We start from the raw sequence: 21700 nt of genomic DNA on the forward strand, positions 1-21700 counted from the left end.
TAGTAAACTAAGATGGTAAGAACTCTGTTGTTGATATTATACACTATTCAAAATCTTTTATTTTTATTTTGAAAATTTAGAGATTTGATATTATAACTATATAAGAAACATTATCATGAAAAAAAAAAAAAAACAGAAAAAGAAACACTGAGGCGTAGCACTAAAATATAAGGAGGTTAATTGGGAAAGAAATAGAATAGGAAATTAGGAATTTAATGGTAGCACTAAAGAAGAATTTAGTAGTTAATTAAACAGAGGCTAGAAAATTATTTACCACTCTGATTTTTTAATTCCACACATGATTATATAAATTCTGTCAAACTTGTTCCAATTTATCACAATCCCCAAAGTACTAATAAGTTGAGTAATACAAGTACAAGTAATTGAAACATCAAAATAATAGCAAAAAAACCAAAAAGCAAAATTGAAAGGGAAATAAATTACACCAATTATATATATATATCTTTATATATTTATCCATATAGTCATTTTTGTATTTCTTTTTTTTTTTTAATCTTTTTGAAAGTTGAAAACTGTATGATCTTACAATAAAAATAACATGTATATTTAATTTATATATGTGTGTGACACATTTAAATTTCGAACATCAAAAAATTTTGTGGGAATGAAATAAAATGGACACTATTGTATATGATGATTGTTATCATTAGTATTAACAAGTAAGCCCAAATATTGATTGTAGTGAGTGGAGAAACAAGGGTAACGTTTCCATGAATTGGCATGCAACTTAAACATCTTCACAACCTTATCTTTGGTTGAGCTTCTCCCATCAATATGAAGCAGAGCCACAAGTTTCTTTACCGCTCCACACATAACCATCTCCTCCAAAACCTTCTCATTCCCATGAAAACTACACACCAAGCTCAGCACCTTCACACCCACCTTCGTTGCCGTCCTTGAAGCCTCCAACATCTTCTTCGACACTGCTGCTATTCCCATACCGTGCTCAACCAGTTCCGTCCTTCCCTCCGCGCATTCGCACAGTAGCTTTGTCAAGTAAAGCATTTTCTCGCATCTTGATCTGTTCGATTCGGGGAGAAGCTCGATGAGCACGCACACCGCGCCTGCTTCGATGGCTCGGAGCCTGCTCTTCTTTGATTTGCTTAGAATCTCTATCAAAACCTCTAAAGCTGATGAGCTAGCCTTGGTGCTGATTTGATCAGAGACTAACTCCAACAACGACTTGAAGAAATCTGTTCCTTGTGATGCGTGATCTGAGTTCCAATCGTAATTTGTCTTCTTTGCTATGTTTCTGAGAATTGAAAGAGTGTGGAGCCTCGTATCTGCGCTGGCTTTTTGAAGCATCGTTACCATAGATCTCATTGTGTCTGGTTGAGACAATAAATCAAACACTTGATGTTCTTCTTCTTTTTCTGATAACAAAACAACTACGGAAACCAACTGGTATAAAACTGCTATAGCTTCTTCACAAGCTCGAAACGTAACGAAATCAGATCCGTCCGAAAAGAGAATCTGTGTAAGAATTTTACAGAGGATTTGTACGCCGTTGGATTTGATAAAATCCGATTTGGCAGCTTCATCGCCGTCGATTTGAAGAAGAGAACGCATTTCTTTCAACGATCGGACCTTAAACGGAGAGGAATCGATTGCCTTTAGAAGCTCCACCATGTGTTCGTGTTTATAATTACTACTATTCGAAGAAGAAGGAGATGACGTCGTTGTGGTGGTATTGGGAGATTGCCAAGAGAGAATGAGGCGATTGAGAGTGTGATTTGGGGTTAAGGTGAAATCGGAGGCTTTTTGCATGGTGGTCGGACATGTCTTCTTCTTGTATGTAAAGAACCATTTTTCGATGCTTGTTCGATCGTAGGTGACGCCACTGAAAATGGTGACGGGTTCTTTCATTACCTCTCTTGAGATTGGGCACAAGAAATGGTGCGGTGGATACTCTTCCATGGCCGTTGATGTAATTATTATTATTAAGCAATTTGTTTTGTTTTGGGAGGAAGTTGAGAGTAACACATTCATGGAGTTTTTATATAGAAACGTAAATATAGTAGTTGAATAAACAACAAGATGGAAAGTCCAAAGTTTGAAGTTATTTATTTATTTTTTATTTGAAAAGAAAAACATTAAAATTAAAGTCAAATCATCAATTGGAATTGATGATCTACTAGTATATATATTCCTAGCTGTTAATTAAATACATGCAATCCATACATACAAGAAAGCTGGTGATCATGATATAATCTTAGTTGAACTCTTTTTAAATCTGACTCTATCTATTTGGATATATTCATATATCTGACCCCAACTATTTTATTTATTTAACATTTTAGTTAGATGGATTAGGTAGTATTGCAAGCATGTAAATATACCACGCCCATTCACTGGGTCCATACCCGACCAATCCACTGGGTCCATAAGGATTGACTTACCCGACCCATCCACCAAAAGATAGGTAAAATCAGACGTGTTGTCCGGTTTCCATTAACACTTAGCAGGTGAAATGGCGTGAACTTAAGGAATGTGTCCTCTTCATGTAATCACCCTATATTTAGACATAAAAAATTAACAGTTTATTAATAATTGTTATCAAATATTATTTATAGACGTCTAAATCACCATATTAATTATTACCATTATTTTTTGTATTTTTTTTTTACTACATATTAATTTAATTTCTCGTTCTCTTAATCAATACTTTTATATAAATAAGAGTTTATCCCATTAGAATAAACAACTGAGAAATTCTTATTCACTTTCTGTTGCTCTCTTCATCTTCTTCTTCTTTTTTCTCATCTATTTTATGTTATTTTATAATATTTGTTTATATGGGTTTAGACAAATATTGATTCATTGTGATATATTGAAATCCCTACAAGTGTATTAATATTATTACATATCACAATTTTTTAAAATTCTCTCGATCAAGGGGAGAGAAGCAGTTGGGATCGATGATAATTTTTAAAAAATGATCATTGCACAAAGTATATAACAACGATATAGTTCAAAATGATATATACCAACTGCGAATCAATATTATTCAAAGTTGAGTTAGAATTAGTTGAAAACGCCTAAAGCGTAAATGAACAATGTAAAAGTTATTAATAAATGTTCATTTGATTTATCCTGAAATTGTTAAATCTAGAGGTACTCAGGGAGATACCTTAATATTATAAAGTATTGATGATTCAAAAATGATAACCGTGATGAAAACGGTACTCTAAAAGAGACTCCCAAGAGAGTTAGACATAACATATTTGATCATAATTGAATCCCTGAAGTGATTCTATATAGGTACCGATATATGATAAACATATTTGAAAAATATATTATTTAAAGAGATTTCTTTAAGTTATGTCAATATGGGAGGAAATTATCATATAATGAAATTTTTGTCGACAATATAGAAGTTGAATACTTGCATATGCAATAAATTAACATGAGATAGCAAGGATCATGGTATTAGATTTATCGAGAATCATCGACATACATTCTGTTTTTGGCCAAAATATTATGATGCAGTCCAGGCAAGTTTACTCGCATAAAGTGAAGTAAGACATGTAGGGTGTGCAAATAAATATTTCTAATGAGAAATTTGCATATATGTATTTGTACATAATGAATTGTTGTACAAAGTTTGCATAGACATGAGATTGATTGAAATAAGGCTTTAATATTGAGAAAATATAATCATGGTTTGATTATAGTCTGGAATATATTTTATGAGGATTTATAAGTGTCACATAAATATTACAGTAAAAGGTTATTTATTTGGAGCTCCTAATATAGTGAGAATTTGAAATATGCCTTATTTAAAAATTCTAAAAGAATTTAATACATGTCTTAAGTGATATAAATTTAAAGTCGCGCGTACTATATGCCAAAGATCTTTCTATGAAATAATGACATGTAAGTAAATTATTATTTGAAAAACACGTATTGTCTATGCAATATAAATTCGTAAATTATACGTTGTGATAGACTCTTGAAGAGTTTTTAAATATATTATAAATGATTGAAGAGCAAACTTTTATTTCTTTTATATATATCGAGAAATATTAAATGTATAAAGTTTGTTCATTAGTAGAGAAGTCCTGAAGTCCTTCATATGCATCCAGAATTATAGATATATGATCATTTGATATAGAAATTAAGATCATACAACAATATAAAATAAATATATTGTCTTGGAGTACCATCATTGTCACAAATGAAAATTTATATTATCATTAATGTGTTATGTTCATATCTACTTAAAATTTTAAATTTTAGTATGAACAAAGTTGTGTACACACATGAATGATACAATTAGTTGAATAAATATGGATGTTGCAGAAACCCCTCATCTATTATTTAGAAGTCAATATATACTCTACAAGAGTTATAGAGAATATATGATCATATATACTATACGATGATATTTTAAAAGTGATAACAATAATCTTATGAGATATATTATCACCAAAATGATTGTTGATCATATGTACATGAGGGGGAGACATATTCATGTTGCACTCTTTTTCCCTTAGCTCAGGTTTTGTCCCACTGGGTTTTCCTGACAAGGTTTTTAACGAGGCAACTTGCAAATAGTTATGAATATTAAATATATATTGTGCTCTTTTCTTTAGCTCATGTTTTGTCCCACTGGGTTTTCCTAACGAGGTTTTTAACGAGGCAACTTTAAATCATGTTAACATATTTGCATTTTATGAAGCAAGTAGAGAATGTGTGGGAGTGAGATCATTGACATAGCATATTCGGAAAACTTATGGATTGCACTATACAAAGAAGTATCAACACAAGCAATTCTCTATGAAGATAATACTGCTTGCATCGCTCAACTAAAAGGAGGGTACATTTAAGGAGATAAAATTATAACACATTTCACAAAATTCTTCTTTATACATTTCAAGAAAATGCATATTGGTGTTCAAAAAATTCAATCAAGTGTCAATCTTGCGAACCTATTCACAAAGTTATCACCAACATCAACATTTGAGAAGACGGCAGACAAGATCAAAATTCGTTGATTAGAAGATCTCCACGAATGCCTAAATATAGGGGAGTTAGTTTACACTATACTCTTTTTTTTTTTGACCAAGTTTTTCAACAAGGTTTTTAATGAGATAGTTTTTATGGACATCCAAAGGGGAGTGTTATGAAATATTATTTATAGATGTCCAAATCACCATATTAATTATCACCATTAATGCTTGCTTGTATTTTCCTTTATTACATATTAATTTAGCTTCTCATTCCTTTAGTCAATACTTTTGTATAAATAGGTGTTCACCCCATTGGAATAAACAACTGAGAAATTCTCATTCACTTTCTCTTTCTCTCTTCATCTTCTTCTTCTTTCTTCTCATTTATTTTATATTATTTTATAATAGTAATTTAATTATTATTTTTAATTCTATGTATATTAGTAGAAATAAGACCTAGTGTTAGAAGTAGGCAATAGAAAAATAAATAACTTAATTACAGAAATTTTATTGAATTCTAGGTGTGTCATGCATGTTATATGTGTATTTTAATATTTTTATGTGTTGTGCTCGGTAATAATAGCACTCGACAATCTAACTATTAGAGTCACTTAAATATGGTTTAGTATCTTTAATTAGTGGGGCAAGATCTCTTTTAGAATGTTTGGGTAATTGTTTATGTCCATTTTTCCCATAGGATTTAAGGTTACTGAAAAGTGAAGAAAGAGAATTTTGGATATTTTGCCACAAGTTTGATATTTATTTCCATTTACTGAAATTTCTAGAATTAATTTACTTTTGTAAAGTCTTTAGTTGGCATATTTGGTATAGATGACAAAATTAATTATGTGTAAGTATGTTCAAAATAAGGTTGAGATCTTATTTTGCTATGAAAAGTTTTATAAAATGAGATTGTGTTATATTGGTTAAATAAATATAGAGTTTCCTTATTTAAATTATCATGATTGACTTTTTATGTTTAATGAAAGTAATTATATTTATTACTTTTTAAAAACGTTGATTTTTTATTCAGGAAATCGTGTAATGTTGTGTCTTTAATGTATCTTTCCTTATGTATATAAGGAAATTTTGCTAAAAAATCTATTCATGTTCCGTGAATCTGTTTGAATGGATTGACAGTATGTTTGAACAAATTTTTACATTCCATTTTAGGAATATTTTTCATTTATTGTTTGATTGTTTTTTTGCTTGTAAAGCATGACCTATGTTGTATTAATTGAGAATATATTGTTACTCATGTTGTGTTTTTATATGTTAAGAATAAAATACTTTATTATGTAATAAATACTATATCTATATATGATATTTCTTTGTAATTGATTTATTTTATTCCTTTTCTGATATGATCTCATTAATCTCTTCAGCTAGGTTGTGTAATGTCCAAGAAAAATTTCATGGGGATGAACTTGACTTTAATGGAATCTAGATTCACAATGTTGACTAGACAGATAAGGATTTCGTTTGTGCACTTTCTATTTCTGTTCAGACTGAATTTTGTCATTTAGTGAGTTTTTATAAGGAAACTAATTAATATTTTCTCTTTGTATTCAGACCTTTTGAGCTCGGTTTTGTGTGCCATTTATCATTATAAATATGACCTAGACCAATAGCAAAAGGTTTTAACTCTTCCACTTCTTAATTTCTTATATTTTTAGAAGAGAGTGTTTCTTTTGTAAGAGATAGTTGTTTTGCTATTCCTTGGCGAGTTTGTGTATCTTTGTGATTACTTTTATGTAAAGTAAATTTCAAAGTGAAGAACATAAAGAACAACCTTTGGGAGAAGGTTCATCCAAGTCTTGCTTCGAGAGAAAGTAAGCACCATTATCTTTGAGAGAAGATTTCTACAAGTCTTAATTCAGGAGGAAGCAAGCACTGTTGTCTTTGAGAGAAGATTTCTACAAGTCTTTCTTTGAGAGAAAGCAAGCACAGCTATCTTCGGGAGAAGATTTGTACAAGTCTTGCATCGGGAGGAAACAAGCACCACTATCTTCAGAAGAAGATTTCTACAAGTATTGCATCAGGAGGAAGCAAGCATTCATCAAGTAATTTGAACGGAGTTCAAACCTTTGTGTCTTAAGGAGATTCATTCAACAAATAGGAGTCAAGCTTGCAGTAAAATCATTAGAGGGAGTCTATGTTTTGTTTAAGTCTATTACTTTGTACTTGTTGAAATTTGACTAATATGAATCTTATCTCTGGGCGTGACCCCGTAGATTGGTAGCAATGTGTAAGGATTGCTGATACCACGTACAAAATATCGTGTGTCATTTTAATTTATGCAATTTTACTTTCTATAATATAATTTTGATCTATCGGGTTCATTTTCTAATATAACATGTTTCAATTTTGTTCAAATAATTTTATAACAGTTCCATATTAATTAAATTGTTTGTTAATTTTACTTGGTAATTATAAAAATAGAATTTCAATTAGTATCAAAAGAATTCACTATACTTTTAGTGTGATCTTGTAGTTATTTTTTGTTTAATTTCTTGTGTGAAATGTTTCCTTTTGCGAAAGGTAATTTGGAGTATCATCCTCCGCTTTTAAATGACTCAAAGTATCCCTATTAGAAAGTTAGGATGAGAGCTTTCATCAAAACTCAAGATGAGAAAGTATGTTAAGCGATTTTGTCTGGATGGTCACCTCCTACTTAAAAAGGTGAAAATGGAAACATGAAGTTAATATCTAATTTTTTTTTTTTTTTATACAGAAGAGAAAAACTTTCTAGCTCTAATAATAAAACTCCTCACACCATTTTTAATGGTGTTAGGGAAAGCTTCATTGAACTAGTTTCTACTTGTGTTTTTGCTAAAGATGCTGGATAATTCTTCAAACTCAATTTGAAGGAACTGCAGATGTTAAACGTTCACGATTCATTATGTTACAAATAAAATTTAATGATCTTAGGATGTATGATAATGAAACTTTATATGAATTTAATGAAAGGTTATCTAATATTTCTAATGAATATTTTACTCTTGGTGAGAAACTTGATGATTCTATTCTTGTTAGAAAAAGTATTCGAGTGCTTCCTAACAGGTTCAATATTAAGCTCACCGCTATGGAGGAGGTAAAGGATTTTAGCTCTATGAAAGTAGAAAAATTGATGGGGTCTCTTCGTACATTTGTATTGAATCAAAAGATTCATCAAAAAGGTAAATCGAGTGCTTCCAATGAAAAAACAGACCATAACTTTCAAAAGTATTGAAAATGAAGCAACAAATGATGAAGATGATGATGATAAAATGGCAACAGTTGTAATGAACTTTGAAAAATACATGAAGAAGATTGGAAGTAAAATATTCAATGGAAAGTCATCAAAAGGTAATTCTTCTCCTCTTAAATCTTTTCAATCTAATAAAGAAAGTATTCAGTGTAGGGACACTACTACAATTTGACCTTTTAGTGATACTATTTAGTGAACCGCACAAAAAGTGGAGGTCAATAAATAGTGAAGAGTGGTTTTTAGTGACATGTATAATTAGTCTCTAAACGTTCGATGTTAGTCTCCTATAATGTGTGTCACTAAAAATAAAGAGGATCACTAAAGAGTAAAACTCAAAATTTTCTAATTTTTATTATTTGAACAATACTCACTTATAGTGACGTGCCAAGTGTGACTGAGTAAAAATATCCCGACTCACCTGGCGCGTCACTATATCATAACTCTAATTCTTTTTAGAAAAATACAACTATAATAATATACATTTAATAAGTAAATAAAAAAAAATATCAAAGTTTAATATTTGTACACTTATCTAAGAGGCGCCTAAATCCATTTCAAAAGAATTAAAAAGATAAAAAGGAAAAGAAACATGCACCTAAACTTTCAACCAAAAAAAAAAAAAGATATGCCTAACAAAATTTTTCATTTTAAAATAAATAAATAAAATGGGCTTTTTCATTTTTACACTTCAAAACATTTTTTTTTTGTATTTTTACGAAATTCTATGTAGAAACTCCTATTGCAACTAGCGCTGCAACCTAAATTGCAACAAAAAATCGTATAGAAACTCCTATTGCAACTAGCGGTGCAACCACTTTAGAAACCCAAACCGTAAATTTGAAAAAAAAGTTCAAAAAAATAGTATATGGGATAATTCCCCTAAATAAAAAAGGAGCACCTAATTTATATAGCTGTAAATATAATTGTAACCCTAATACATTTTTTCCTTCTTCTTCTCTCCCCTTTATTTCTTCCCAGAGGTGTCGCACACATCTAAGAGACCGACGACTTCAACGGTGCAGGCGAGGGATGGTGGACGATGTAAACATTGGTATGGGGGAGCGACCGTCCTAGGTGAGGGCATGTTGTCAGCGATTGAAGACTTCACCGAAGCATGCATTTATTTTTGGCGACCGAAGCTTTAGGTACCCGCCTCTTCTTCTTCTGATAATAGCTGAGGAAGTTAAATGATAACAGTTGAAACTTATATCCAAATAGGTAACTTTGGAGAGATCCAAAGAATCATTTTCTATGGTTGAGTTCCTTATAGTGCTAAATGGCATCTTCAACGTCAGAAGAAATTGTGCCTGATAAAAAATTAAAAAACCATCATCAAAATTAAAAGAATAGCTTCGAATATCATAGTTGTACTGAACACTGCTTCTTCCAAAGCTCATTTTTGACTTTACCCTGAAAATCAGTTGGCTCAATCTAGCAGGAGCAGCATAAGATGGTCTTCTTTATTTTTTAAACTTTTAAATAAAAAAAAATAATTAAGTGTAATAATTTTAAATTATAAGATTATATGTGTAACAAAATTTTAATTGAAAAATTATGTGTTATAATTTTAAATTATAAAAAATTTTGTTATAAATATTTTAATAATTTAATAGCAAAAAATAACATTATTAAAATATCTTTGTTCAGTAATAAATTACAAAATAATTTATATATAATATATATTTATTATTTATTTTATTTAATTTTTAAATTAATTATCATAATTAAATAATAATCTAATGGTTAAAAAAATATAACCATAATGCTACATATTTGACATTTAAACTTCTTTCGTATATATGTATATATATATCACAACGAAAAATAGTGACAACCTTTTATCATAATTTTTTTTTTTGATTAAATATGACTTTTAATCACAATAAAAAATTATTTGTGACTAAAACATAGTATTTAGATTTACAAATTGTCACTAATTTAATTTTAGTCACAAGTATTGTAATTAAAAGTACATTTAGTCATAACAAAGTAAAATTTTGTGACTAATACATTTAGCCACGAACTTTTTAGTCACAACATAAGAATGATAATTTATAATTAATCACAACTTTTTTTACTTTTAGTGATAAGTTTTTTTCTGACTAAAAATAATTTTTTTTTTGTAGTGTGTAATTTAGGGGTGTGCAGAAAGTCATCCAATCCAATTCCAACCGACCGATCCAATCCCAACCGATTCAATAGAATCGGATATCCAATCATATAATTGGATTGGATCGGATGCAAATTTTAAAAATCCAATTGGATCGGATCGGATATTGGATGAGACATCCGATCCAATAGATAACCGATCCAATCCAATCCAATATCATCCAATGTCCATCCAATCATATTTAATATTTATAATTTTATATATTTAATTATTTTATTTAATATTTTATATATTATTTTATTATTTATTAAGTTTTAAATTATGTTTTTTCATATATATTTTTTTTAATGAAATTAGCCTAAATAGTGGTTAAAATGGATTGGATTCATCTATGGGATTCATTGGATGGATCCAATCCAATCTAATAAAAAACTAGTTAAAGCATCCAATGGATGGAACCGATCCAATCCAATATATCCATTGGATCGGATCGGATCGGATGACTCAATTTAATTGGATTGGATCGGATGAAAAAAATCCAATATCCAATAAATAATTGGATTGGATCGGATGGGTCCAAATTCATTGGATGTGATCCAATGAACACCCCTAGACTGTGTATATATAAAGAATTTATCAGATTTGCCTCTCTCATGGAAACATTTTTTTTTTATTACTGTACCAATTTATAATATCCCAATTTCTTGTATATAAAGTTGAAGGATGTTTGCATATATATCATATATATGTCTACAATTAATTAAAATGATAACTATTTAGTAAACTAAAATAATTGCTTTTTTATAATTTGTTTTTGTATAATAAATTAAGAGAGTAATTAATTGAAAGAGGGCAGTTTAAAATATGTCTAAAATAAAGGGGTAATTTTGCAAAATGGTATAAAATATGATGTAGTAATAGAGCCGACCATCTGAGGAGTTGACATTAAAAGAGGTTGATACTTGATTGTACTGTTGAAACTTCTAAAATAGATAGTTGAGATCTTAAGTTGCGCAACGCAGTTTATCCCATTTATTATTAGTTAATAAATTTCAACTAATTATTATAAATAACATATAATTCATATTTTATATATTCAACCATAAAAACCATTCACACTACGCACGGCGTAGACTTCGAGCTAGCTTAGTTTTAATAATAAGCTCTTTACATGTTCTCCATACATAAATAAACTAGAAATTAAATACTTAATTAATTTAATATATATCTAAATATATATATATATAAATATATATATATCTAGCTAGCTTATTCTGCGATCTGTTGAGCGGCTTTTTCCTGACTAGATCTATATCTCAGGTGAGTATTAATTTTTGATTAATTCAGCGATAATGACAGTATTATATGTCTGACTAATAATAATAATAATAATAATTATTTAACTTATTCTTTGTTCAAACCAAATTTAATTAACTATATATTGACCAAGGACCACATACTCATTCTTATGGTAAGTACTACCGCACACAATGCAAGAATGTGACAAACTACAACTTAAGTATCGTAATATAATTAATATATTTTTTTGAATACCAAGCATATATTTTTTCAAAATATTCTACAACTACACATATATTTACACATATATCTCTCTTATATCATCGTATAAATGTCTTCTCCCTCACAAATTATATTTATATTAATAAATATATAAAGCAAGACTATAGCGTATATATATAACAATATATATAGTAATTATATATATTGTTATTATTGGTATACAAGTAAGGTCTTGCTTTCAAATAAATTGAGAAACTGAGTTGCAAAATTTGACCTACATTTTTTCTTCTCATTGCCTAAAAGCGTAATGCATTCATACACACTAACATTTGTGTGTATATATATATATATATATATTATATATACATGCATACTCAGCCATATATATGTGTATTAATTATATTATTGTGTTCTATTATTTGTTTTATAATTAATATTATATTATTACACCAGTCACAGTCAGATGGAATCGCCCCATTAACAGCAATTAACCAATCAACTACTGTAATAATTTGTAGGGGATCAGTAACTGTAAAATTAAATAATACTATACTATATATTTATATATATATGAATTGAGATCAGTTATGCGTCCTTATCGAAACTTTGTAAAAACATATATATAAATGTAAAGTATATAATATATACAAATGAGGCATAGTAGGAAAAATGATATATAGTATTTTAGTTGATGAATGACGTTTAGGACATATGGATGATTGGTAGTAATTAATCATGATAATAATAAAAAAGGAATTAGTTAGAAATGTGCTGATGAGAAAATTCATTGGCTCGCAAATTGAGAACTAGACAAAAAGAAAATGTATGTAGGTTTTCGTTGATCATTTCATTATTAAGTAAATAGTATGTATGCCATCATGATAATCAGGATAAAGTTAATTAATTAGTTTAATTGCATCGAAATCAAATATATAGTAAATGGTCATCAAAATGATAGTTTATCCATTTATCTAATTCGAAATCTAGATTAGTGTAGTGTAATAATATTTGTATTAATTAATAAAGGAGTAATTCATCATCCATGTGAGAGAAAAGAGCAAGGTCAAATATAGAAGGAAATAGAATATACATATACATATAGTATATATAGCGATATATAGTTAATTTGGATTGGTGTGATGAATTATTTAAGTAACAAAAAGATATCTATATACATTGATTTTTTCATCCATAAACGTATATATATGCTGCCTATTTTTATCAAAAAGCATCCCTTTGAATATTTATTTGATCGTGCATTAATTTTATTTGTCTTTCTTGTTTGTTTATGGATTATAGCATGATTTGATCATGTTATTTAATTTAGCTATTATACATATACATTGTTTTGCTTTTGTGATAGAGAAAGAAATGTTTGCCATCATAATTAACCTGTGGCTCCCATATTCCTTCATGCAGCCAACTACTACTCATAAGAGTTAGACATAAACTTGTTATCATATGTCTTGGAATATATCAAAAAGGTAAAATAAAATTCTAATAATGATTTAAATTTCATCATCCATAATAGTGTCATTGATGTAATTAATTTGACTAAATTATTTTAAGGGTTCAGTAGAGAGATGTTCCATCATTCTTTAAGTATAGTCAACTCTTTCATACTTTATATGTTGTCTTGTTCTTCATTTAATTGAAGCTTTTTTTTCTTTTAATTTGACTCTGGAAAATGAGTTCTATGTTAATATATAAATAATAAAAATATTATTGGATGAGTTCCTAATTATAGGTTAGACGGAGGTGAAGTTATAAAGAGTAGGTGGCCTTTCACATGGGTTGTTTGAGTTGTGAGTTGTGACTACAAATTATATTGGTTACCAATAACATGCAACAAAAGTAAAACTAAATTCCTACTTAATAAAAAGGGAAAAAAACAGAAAAATATAAAAAAGAAAAAAAAATTACAAAAATACTATGGGTCGGCCCATTAAACATTTATACAGTCCACATACAAATATTTACAAAAATACCACATGCACTAAGCCTTCAGCTGTACAGAGCGAACGTTGAAGATGAACATACCTCGATCGTTTCAAAACCGCAAAACAACCAAAATGAAACCAAAACGAGAAAAATACAACCATTAATTCTGGCGAAATCAACTGGAAAAGAAGACCTGCAATGATCTAAACAGAAAATGACGAAAAAAAATCAAAAAAACTGTGAAGAAACTGAAATTACACATTTGTTTTCTGTTTTATTCGATCAAAACAACTCCCCCTAATATCGAAATCCAGATTCATGAAATGTAGATCTGTAACAAACAGATCTGGAGCTCCCACCAAATCCAAAACAATGTATGATGTGAAAATTTTTTAAAAAAAACTTCATGAATAATACATCTACGTTATATACAGTTGCATTTTGATTGATTACTGGTTTCCAATATAAATATATTTTTTTAAAAACACAATAAGAAGAGTAAAATCGAATTAAGGTACAACCAGTTACGTATAAGTCTGTTTATTTTTTGTTTTGGTTGCCTTATAGTTGCATTATTGTTTTATGATAGTTTATATTTTATGCATGAATTTAATTAATTTGACGGGGACTAAGAAATAGTAGTTATACATAGTAAGTTTTGTGCAAATAGTTGCATATTAGTTTTATAATGAAATAACATATGCAAGTAGCAAAACTATAATAAAACTACAAAACAACTGTATACAAACTAAAATACAGGAAAAACTCTTTGAACATCAACATCCATGATAAATCTCATTGTTACCCATTGATGATATAAAAATGGACAAGAAACAACTAGATAAAAAAATATATTAAAAAAAAATACATACAGAAGGTGTTTACACTATTAAAAAACTATGAAAAAACTATTAGAAAATGAAAAATCAATAAACACAAAACCCACAAAAGTTGAATATGAAAAAATTTCAAAAATTGGGGAAAACCAAAAAGAAACCGAAAACAAACCTCGGTTCGAACATCAGCGCCAACATTAGTTTTTTTTTCCAAAAACGTCTTCAGCCATTTTTTCTTGCACACCGAGCTTTGTTTTCTTCTTAGGATGAGGTCTCCCACGCTTCGTTAATGGAGGAGCAAAATCATAATCTTTGTTAAATAGAGATTGAAAACAAAAGGAAAGAGGGAAAACAGTTATAGGATTGGTTTAGTGGGAGTTGAAAAAATTTTGAAGAACAAAAATGAGAGGGAAAAAATTGTTGAGGAATCGTGGGGTGTTACGGTTCAACAATGAAGGTTATTTGATCTAATTAAAAAAAATGAATAGAAATAAAAAATCAAATGAAAAAGAAAAAAGAAAAAAAAAAAGGAAGTGATTGAGAGTTGATTGATGGTTGATAGGTGCATAGATTTAATTTACTTGATTCAAAAAAAAAATGAATAGAAATAAAAAATCAAATAAAAAAAAGAAAAAAAAAAAAGGAAGTGATTGAGAGTTGATTGATGTTGATAGGTGCATGGATTTGATGTGCAAGTGGTATATGTGTAATAAAATTAAGAGAGAAGGTGAAAATGTTGATGTGACCTGTGTTGTTGTATATATGTAATAAAATTGGTATTTTGTATTTTTTGTGTGAAAATTTCTAATAAAAACTAGAAGGCTCCCTTAGTATGAACATTATAACAAAAGTGCACTGAATGATGAGAGAGTATTAAGATTTTTGCAATAATTTTATATATAGAATATCCATATGGGGTGACTTTATAATAGTGGTTACATTCAATTTTCACAATAACTTTTGTTATATATATTTGAACTAAACGTGGTTACATTGAATTTCCATAAGAATATTTGTCATATATTTGAACTAAACTTAATTATTTTTTACTCTTTTTTTTTTTTTTGTTAAAAGAGAGTGTAAGAACTAGTATTTTATGAGTGACAAATTATGTCCACTTACGTCTGGTATTTGAGGTGTTTTGTCTGGAGTTTATATTGTTAGTGTTACTTTATGCCTGTAAAGATATTTTGACTTTTAATTATTCAGATGGTAACAACGCCTATTTCGGAATTCATGGTTTAGCAGGGTATAAATACAATTTTTTGGTATTATGTTGACAAACTTTTTTTTTATCGGACATTAGGGATTACGTTTTTTTCTTCTTATTTTGTCTTTATATTCCATGGCAGGTCCGAATCTTGAGCTTGGTGGTATTAATCCAAAGATGCAGATGAGAGCTTGATGATGTTGGGTTCAAACTGAAGGGATTTCAGTATCGTCTTCATCACCAGATTTGAAGGGAGTTCAGATTGAAGAAAAGTGTTGAAGAGAACTCATCATTCGCACAAGGGGATCTTGTGTCTCCAATCAAGGGTCTTGGTTGGTTTGGGTATAGATTCACTGTATTTTGTAAATGAGTGTATTGTTTACAATAGTGTTTATAGTTGGTATTTGTAAGATACATCTTTGAATATAGTGAAAGTTACTATCCTGGTTCGGGGCCTAGAATGAGTTTCTAGGGCAGGTAATGTTTGTAAATTTCTAGTGTTGAATCTTTGATTTATTTTTCACATTCAAGCATAAATCAATAAAATCAATACGAATATGAAAAAGATAAGTTAGACAAAAATTTGGGTTTACATTTTGTATCAGAGCGGTCTATTTCTGTTAGAAATATTGATCCTTAGGGTTCTTTCAAGATGTGTTATACTGAAATTCATTGTGTTGGAATTATTTTACCAGGATCTTAGATCTACTCACAAGTATGTTGATTAACACCCTAAATATGAACTTTCTAAAACGATGAAATAAACACATATAAAGTTTAGGAAATCTTACATTAGGTGCAGCGGAATTAAATGACTCATTCCGTTCAAATATCTAGCCCTTGATTCCTTTCTGTAGCAGAGCATTATCAATATCTGAACCTGGATCTCTTTCTCTGAATCCTTGATGCTGAAACCTCTTTCTTGCTGATGATCTTTCTTCACGATCTTCCTCACTATGATTGAGGTATTGCTTGCTGTGTGTGGGCACTACTCTCACACTAAGGATTTCAAAATATGAAGGAAGAAGAGAGAGAGAGGGTGGCGGCCAAGGTAGAGAGAGAAAGGCTTAGGTTTTCTGATTCAGAAGTGTAATTCTTCTGAAGCCTTCACTATCTATTTATAGCATTCCACTAGGGTTAGATTTGAATTATTTGGCATTAAAATAATGAAAATATCAGTTTAAATTCCCTACAAAAGTGGCCGGCCATGCTTAGTGGACTTGGGCCTCACTTTTTGCAATTTTGCAGTTTTATCTTTTCTGCATCTGATTTTCTCAAAAACGCCAATTTTCTAATTCAACCATTTAAATGCCAATTCTAACTATTTAATAACTATAAATAATTATTAAATAATATTGTCATTTATCATATTTATTAATTGAACCATACAAAGTATCATAATTAACAAATATGCCCCTAAAACTCTTTCTTTACAATTTCGCCCTTACTTAGTGAAAAATTCACAAATAGACATAGTCTAATTTGAGAATTATAATTGATTAATCAAAACCAATTATATGAGTCTTACAAGCAATATTATCTCAACTAGTGCGGGGACCATGGGTCTATATAACCGAGCTTCCAATAAGTAGATCAAGAATTTAGCACTAAAATTCACTAACTTATTAATTCTTCGTTGAATCCACGCATAGAACTTAGAATTACACTCTCAGTATACAGAATGCTCTATATGTTCCACCATATAGACGCATCATTAGTTATCCATTGTTATAATCCTAATTTGATCAATGATCCTCTATATGAATGATCTACACTGTAAAGGGATTAGATTACCGTAACACCCTACTATGTATTTTATCCTTAAAACACTTGACCCCGTATAAATGATATTTCAGCTTATGTGAAATGAGTACTCCACCATTTATGTTCGTTTGGTCAAGCTCGAAGGAGATCATCCTTTGCTTACTATTCGCCAGATAGAAGCTATAGGTTCCATGTTTATGTTAGCGCTCCCACTCAATTGCACTACCGTGTTCCCACAATGTACGTATCACCCTGACCTAAAAGTAGGCTTAACTAACAAATCAAAGAACACGAATAGCCTCTTGAGATTGAGCCTAATCATAACAGGATTAAGATCATTTGATCTAGGAGCAACTAGGCTATATTGACTTGAATAGATATTACGGTAAGTTTAATAAATCTAAGTCAAAGTTCAATATCGGTCCCTTCCGATGCATACTCCATGCATCCAACCTGAGCTTTACTTTAACCAATGCTCTGGAAAGAACATACCACTTCTCCAAATGCAAGTAAACTCTGTTGTAGATTATCATATCAGTAAAACCCTGTGTCTGATAAATCTAGGAAACTTTATTCACATAGTCATGTTTACTTTCCAATGTGTTGACGACACAATAAACAGGATCAAGTATGTGAAAAGGGTTTTAGATGAATTCATACATTATATACATATAATCATGAAATAAATCATGTGAACCATGCAACATTAAATGTTATTTCTGATCTATATTAATAAGTAAATCTGATTATATTGAAATGAGTTTTATTTAGGGCATAAAACCCAACACATTGTTACTGCAATTCTTGATTATTCTGCATTTTCTTTCCTTTTTACAACACCCAGTTGGAACTAACCCCCTCTCTAGACACGACTCTGGGAGTATACTGCTCTCTATCTTAGTTTTGTTTTTTTTTTGTTCGTCTAGGAATGGAGATGTTTAGAGAAGGAGGGTCCACATAACGAACCCCTGCGTTGGAAGGTGTCAATTACCCATAATGGAAAACCAATATGCGAGCATTTTTTAGGGCGGTGAATGAAAGAGTTTGGATGGCCATAGAAGATGATTTAACATGCCCAACGGTGATGGATAATGATGTCACCAAACCAAAACCTATGAGCTTATGGACTCTAGATGAGATGGAGAGGGCCAATTTTAATTCAAAGGTCATGCATGCTCTGTTCAATGCAGTGTCCACAAATCAATTGAAGGTCATTGCGAACTGTGAGATGGCTAAAGAGGCTTGGGAAAAACTGCGAAGTAAAAATGAAGGAACGAATGCAGTAAAGAAATCCTGTCTTCGTGCTTTGGCAAAAGCATTTGAGGATTTATCAATGGAGGAAGAAGAAACGGTGGTTGAGTTCCATGCTAAATTGTGTGACATATCAAATGAGTCTTATGCTTTGGGAAAGACTTACTCAAATGCAAAACTAAGATTTATGTCTAAAGTAACCTCAATTGAAGAAATGAAAAACATGGAGGAACTAGATATTGATGAACTGATTGGATCCTTGCAGAATTATGAAATGTCCTTAACAAGGTGGAAGAAAGAAAAAAAGAAGAAGGGTGTGGACAAAGAAAAAGGGGACAACTGACTTGTGTTCATTCAGAAAGATGAAAAGAAGTCTATCCTAGAGGTGTCTGTTGGCTTCTCAGATGAAACTGTAGATCTGCTAACCAGAAACTATGCAAAATTCTTGAAAAAGAAGTACAAGAAATTTTTTTTCTGGGGGTAAGGAAAATGTTCCCAAATGAAATCCTGTTGGAAACTTTAGGCATAGTCAGCAACCCAGTGATAATTAGAGCATGGGCATTCAGTGTAGAGAATGTGATGGTTTCAGACACATTCAAGTCGAGTGTGCCAACACTCTTAAAAAGAAGAAAGCCCTTATTGCCACCTGGAGAGATAGTGACGAAAAAAAAAGATTCTATTGCAAGCAAAAGTTCTGATGAGGATAAACAGGTAGCGGCTTTCATGGCTCAAAGTCATTATTCTGTTGAATCTGAGGATGATGGGGTTTCCACTTCTTCTAAAGCTGACTGTAATGGAAGAAAAAATACATATGAAGAGATGTTTGCTTAGTGGGAATATATGACCAAGCAGATTAGAGGTCTGAATAATGCCAAGAAGTAGATAAAGTCTGAAAAAGTCAAGCTAGAGGACACTATTAAGAATCTCAACACTACTACAAAAATAGTTTTTCTCGACGTTTTTAAACAGTCGTTTAAAGTACTCTCGTCAATTTCTATAACTGTCGCCTATACGATCGTCGTAAAATGGGCAAAATAGGCAACTGTTAAAAACTGTCGCTAATGTGGACTTCCTGACGGTTTAAAACCGCCGAGAATGTAAAAAAAAGAGAAAAAAATCTGTATTTTCTTCCATTTTTTTCCTACATTAGTTTTATAATTTTACCTAAATTAAACTAAAATACCTAATTAATTTTATTACAATAACAACTAACTTTAAAATACATTAAATTTATACAATAACAAAATAAATATATATAATAAATAAAAATGTATATACATAAATATATTTATACCGAGCTCAGAGAGAGAGAAAGAGAGAGAGGGAGACGGACGGGAGGTGGTTGTGGTCCGACTTATGAGATGGAGATGAGAGGGACACCGACGGAAGGTGGTAGTAGTCCGACGTATGCGACGGAGAGTAGAAGGAGACCGACAAGAGAAGGGGTGGGTGGAGATCAATGGATGAGAGCGACGAGAAGAAAGGGAGATCGAGAGAGGTAGGAAGACGACGAGAGAGGAGGGCGATGGTGCAGAGGCGTGGGTGGGGTTTTGGAGAGTTAAGATTTTTGTTTTAGGGTGTGGAAATGGAGAAGAAATAGGTGGGCATGTGGAAAATAGAAAAAAATGTAGGTGGGCACGTGAGAAATGTTGCGAGAAGTAGGTGACGATTTTTTAATGGACCCTTATAGGCGATGTTTTAAAACCCTCGCCTATATACTATAGGCGATGGCTTTAAACCATCGCCTATACTATACCCGACTATTTTAAATCGTCGCGTATAAGGGTCCATTAAAAAATTGCATTTTATTAAAAAACTTCACCTATTTTTTTTACTACGATTTTAAACCATCGGAAATACTAAATTTTTCCCGACGGTTTTAAATAGTCGCTTAATTTTTTTAGCGACGGTTCCCGAAAAAAATCTTTTTAGGACCATTGCAAATTCTAATATTTGTAGCAGTGCAGCAAACTTCTTGATGAGAAGGACAATGAGATCTACAAGCTTTCAGCTGAACTCATAAGAGCTAAACAGGCTTTAGAGTTTATCCCTCCAGGAACGGCTGCCATCAATCAAACTCTTCAACTTCAAAAATCTTATGGTAATTGAACCTCTATCGGATAAAAGATGTTATATAAGCGAGGAGATAACTTTGGGGTAGAAGAGTCCACTACACCAGTGATCAACCTGGACAAAAAGGCTTACAAGTAATCATCACTTCCCTTGACATTTGAGTCCTCGTATCCAATTGGAAGATTCCATGTTCCATCTAAACCTACCAAGGTGAAGTTAGAAAGACGAAGAATTGCCCCGGAAGATATATCTCAAATGGAGAGATTCATCCTAGCGTGTCACTTCTGTAACAGGAGGGGTCATATATGACCCAGATGCAATAAGCTACAAAACTACTTGAAAGATATGATTAATTGACTTAATAGTTTTTAAAAACCCAATAGAACACAAGGGGAGGATCTCGATCAAAGTGAGTGGAGATCGAGGTCTAATTGTGAATCGAATTTGGTTGGTGACTCAAGTTTCACTGTCTACATTTCTAGAAGGATAATGGTACTTTGATTGTAGTTGCTCTCGACACATGACTAGCAACAAGAAATTGTTAATCAATTACAAAGAAGAAAAGGAGGGAGTTGTCACTTTTGGTGATGAAAACAAGGACTGGATTATTGAGAAAGGAGACTTGGTGATGAGTAGAGTTACACCTCTTACAGAAATCCAGTATGTATAAGGGCTCAAGAAAAACCTTATAAGCATCAGTTAACTTTGTGATGCAAATTACATTTAATTTTCAAACTTTCTTACAGCCCATGAATATTACGAGTCGAGACA

The 21700-nt window shown here is 30.8% G+C and overlaps 1 protein-coding gene across 1 annotated transcript; it reads right to left on the reverse strand.

The window, feature by feature from the left end:
• Positions 1-491: 491 nt before the first annotated feature.
• Positions 492-2067, reverse strand: LOC115713340 (E3 ubiquitin-protein ligase PUB23). Its single transcript, XM_030641823.2, has one exon. The coding sequence runs from the start codon at positions 2008-2010 to the stop codon at positions 643-645; it is 1368 nt and encodes a 455-aa protein (XP_030497683.1). The 5' UTR covers positions 2011-2067; the 3' UTR covers positions 492-642.
• Positions 2068-21700: the final 19633 nt, after the last annotated feature.

This window comes from Cannabis sativa, chromosome X (genome assembly GCF_029168945.1).
Source record: "Cannabis sativa cultivar Pink pepper isolate KNU-18-1 chromosome X, ASM2916894v1, whole genome shotgun sequence".
Lineage (NCBI taxonomy): Eukaryota > Viridiplantae > Streptophyta > Magnoliopsida > Rosales > Cannabaceae > Cannabis > Cannabis sativa.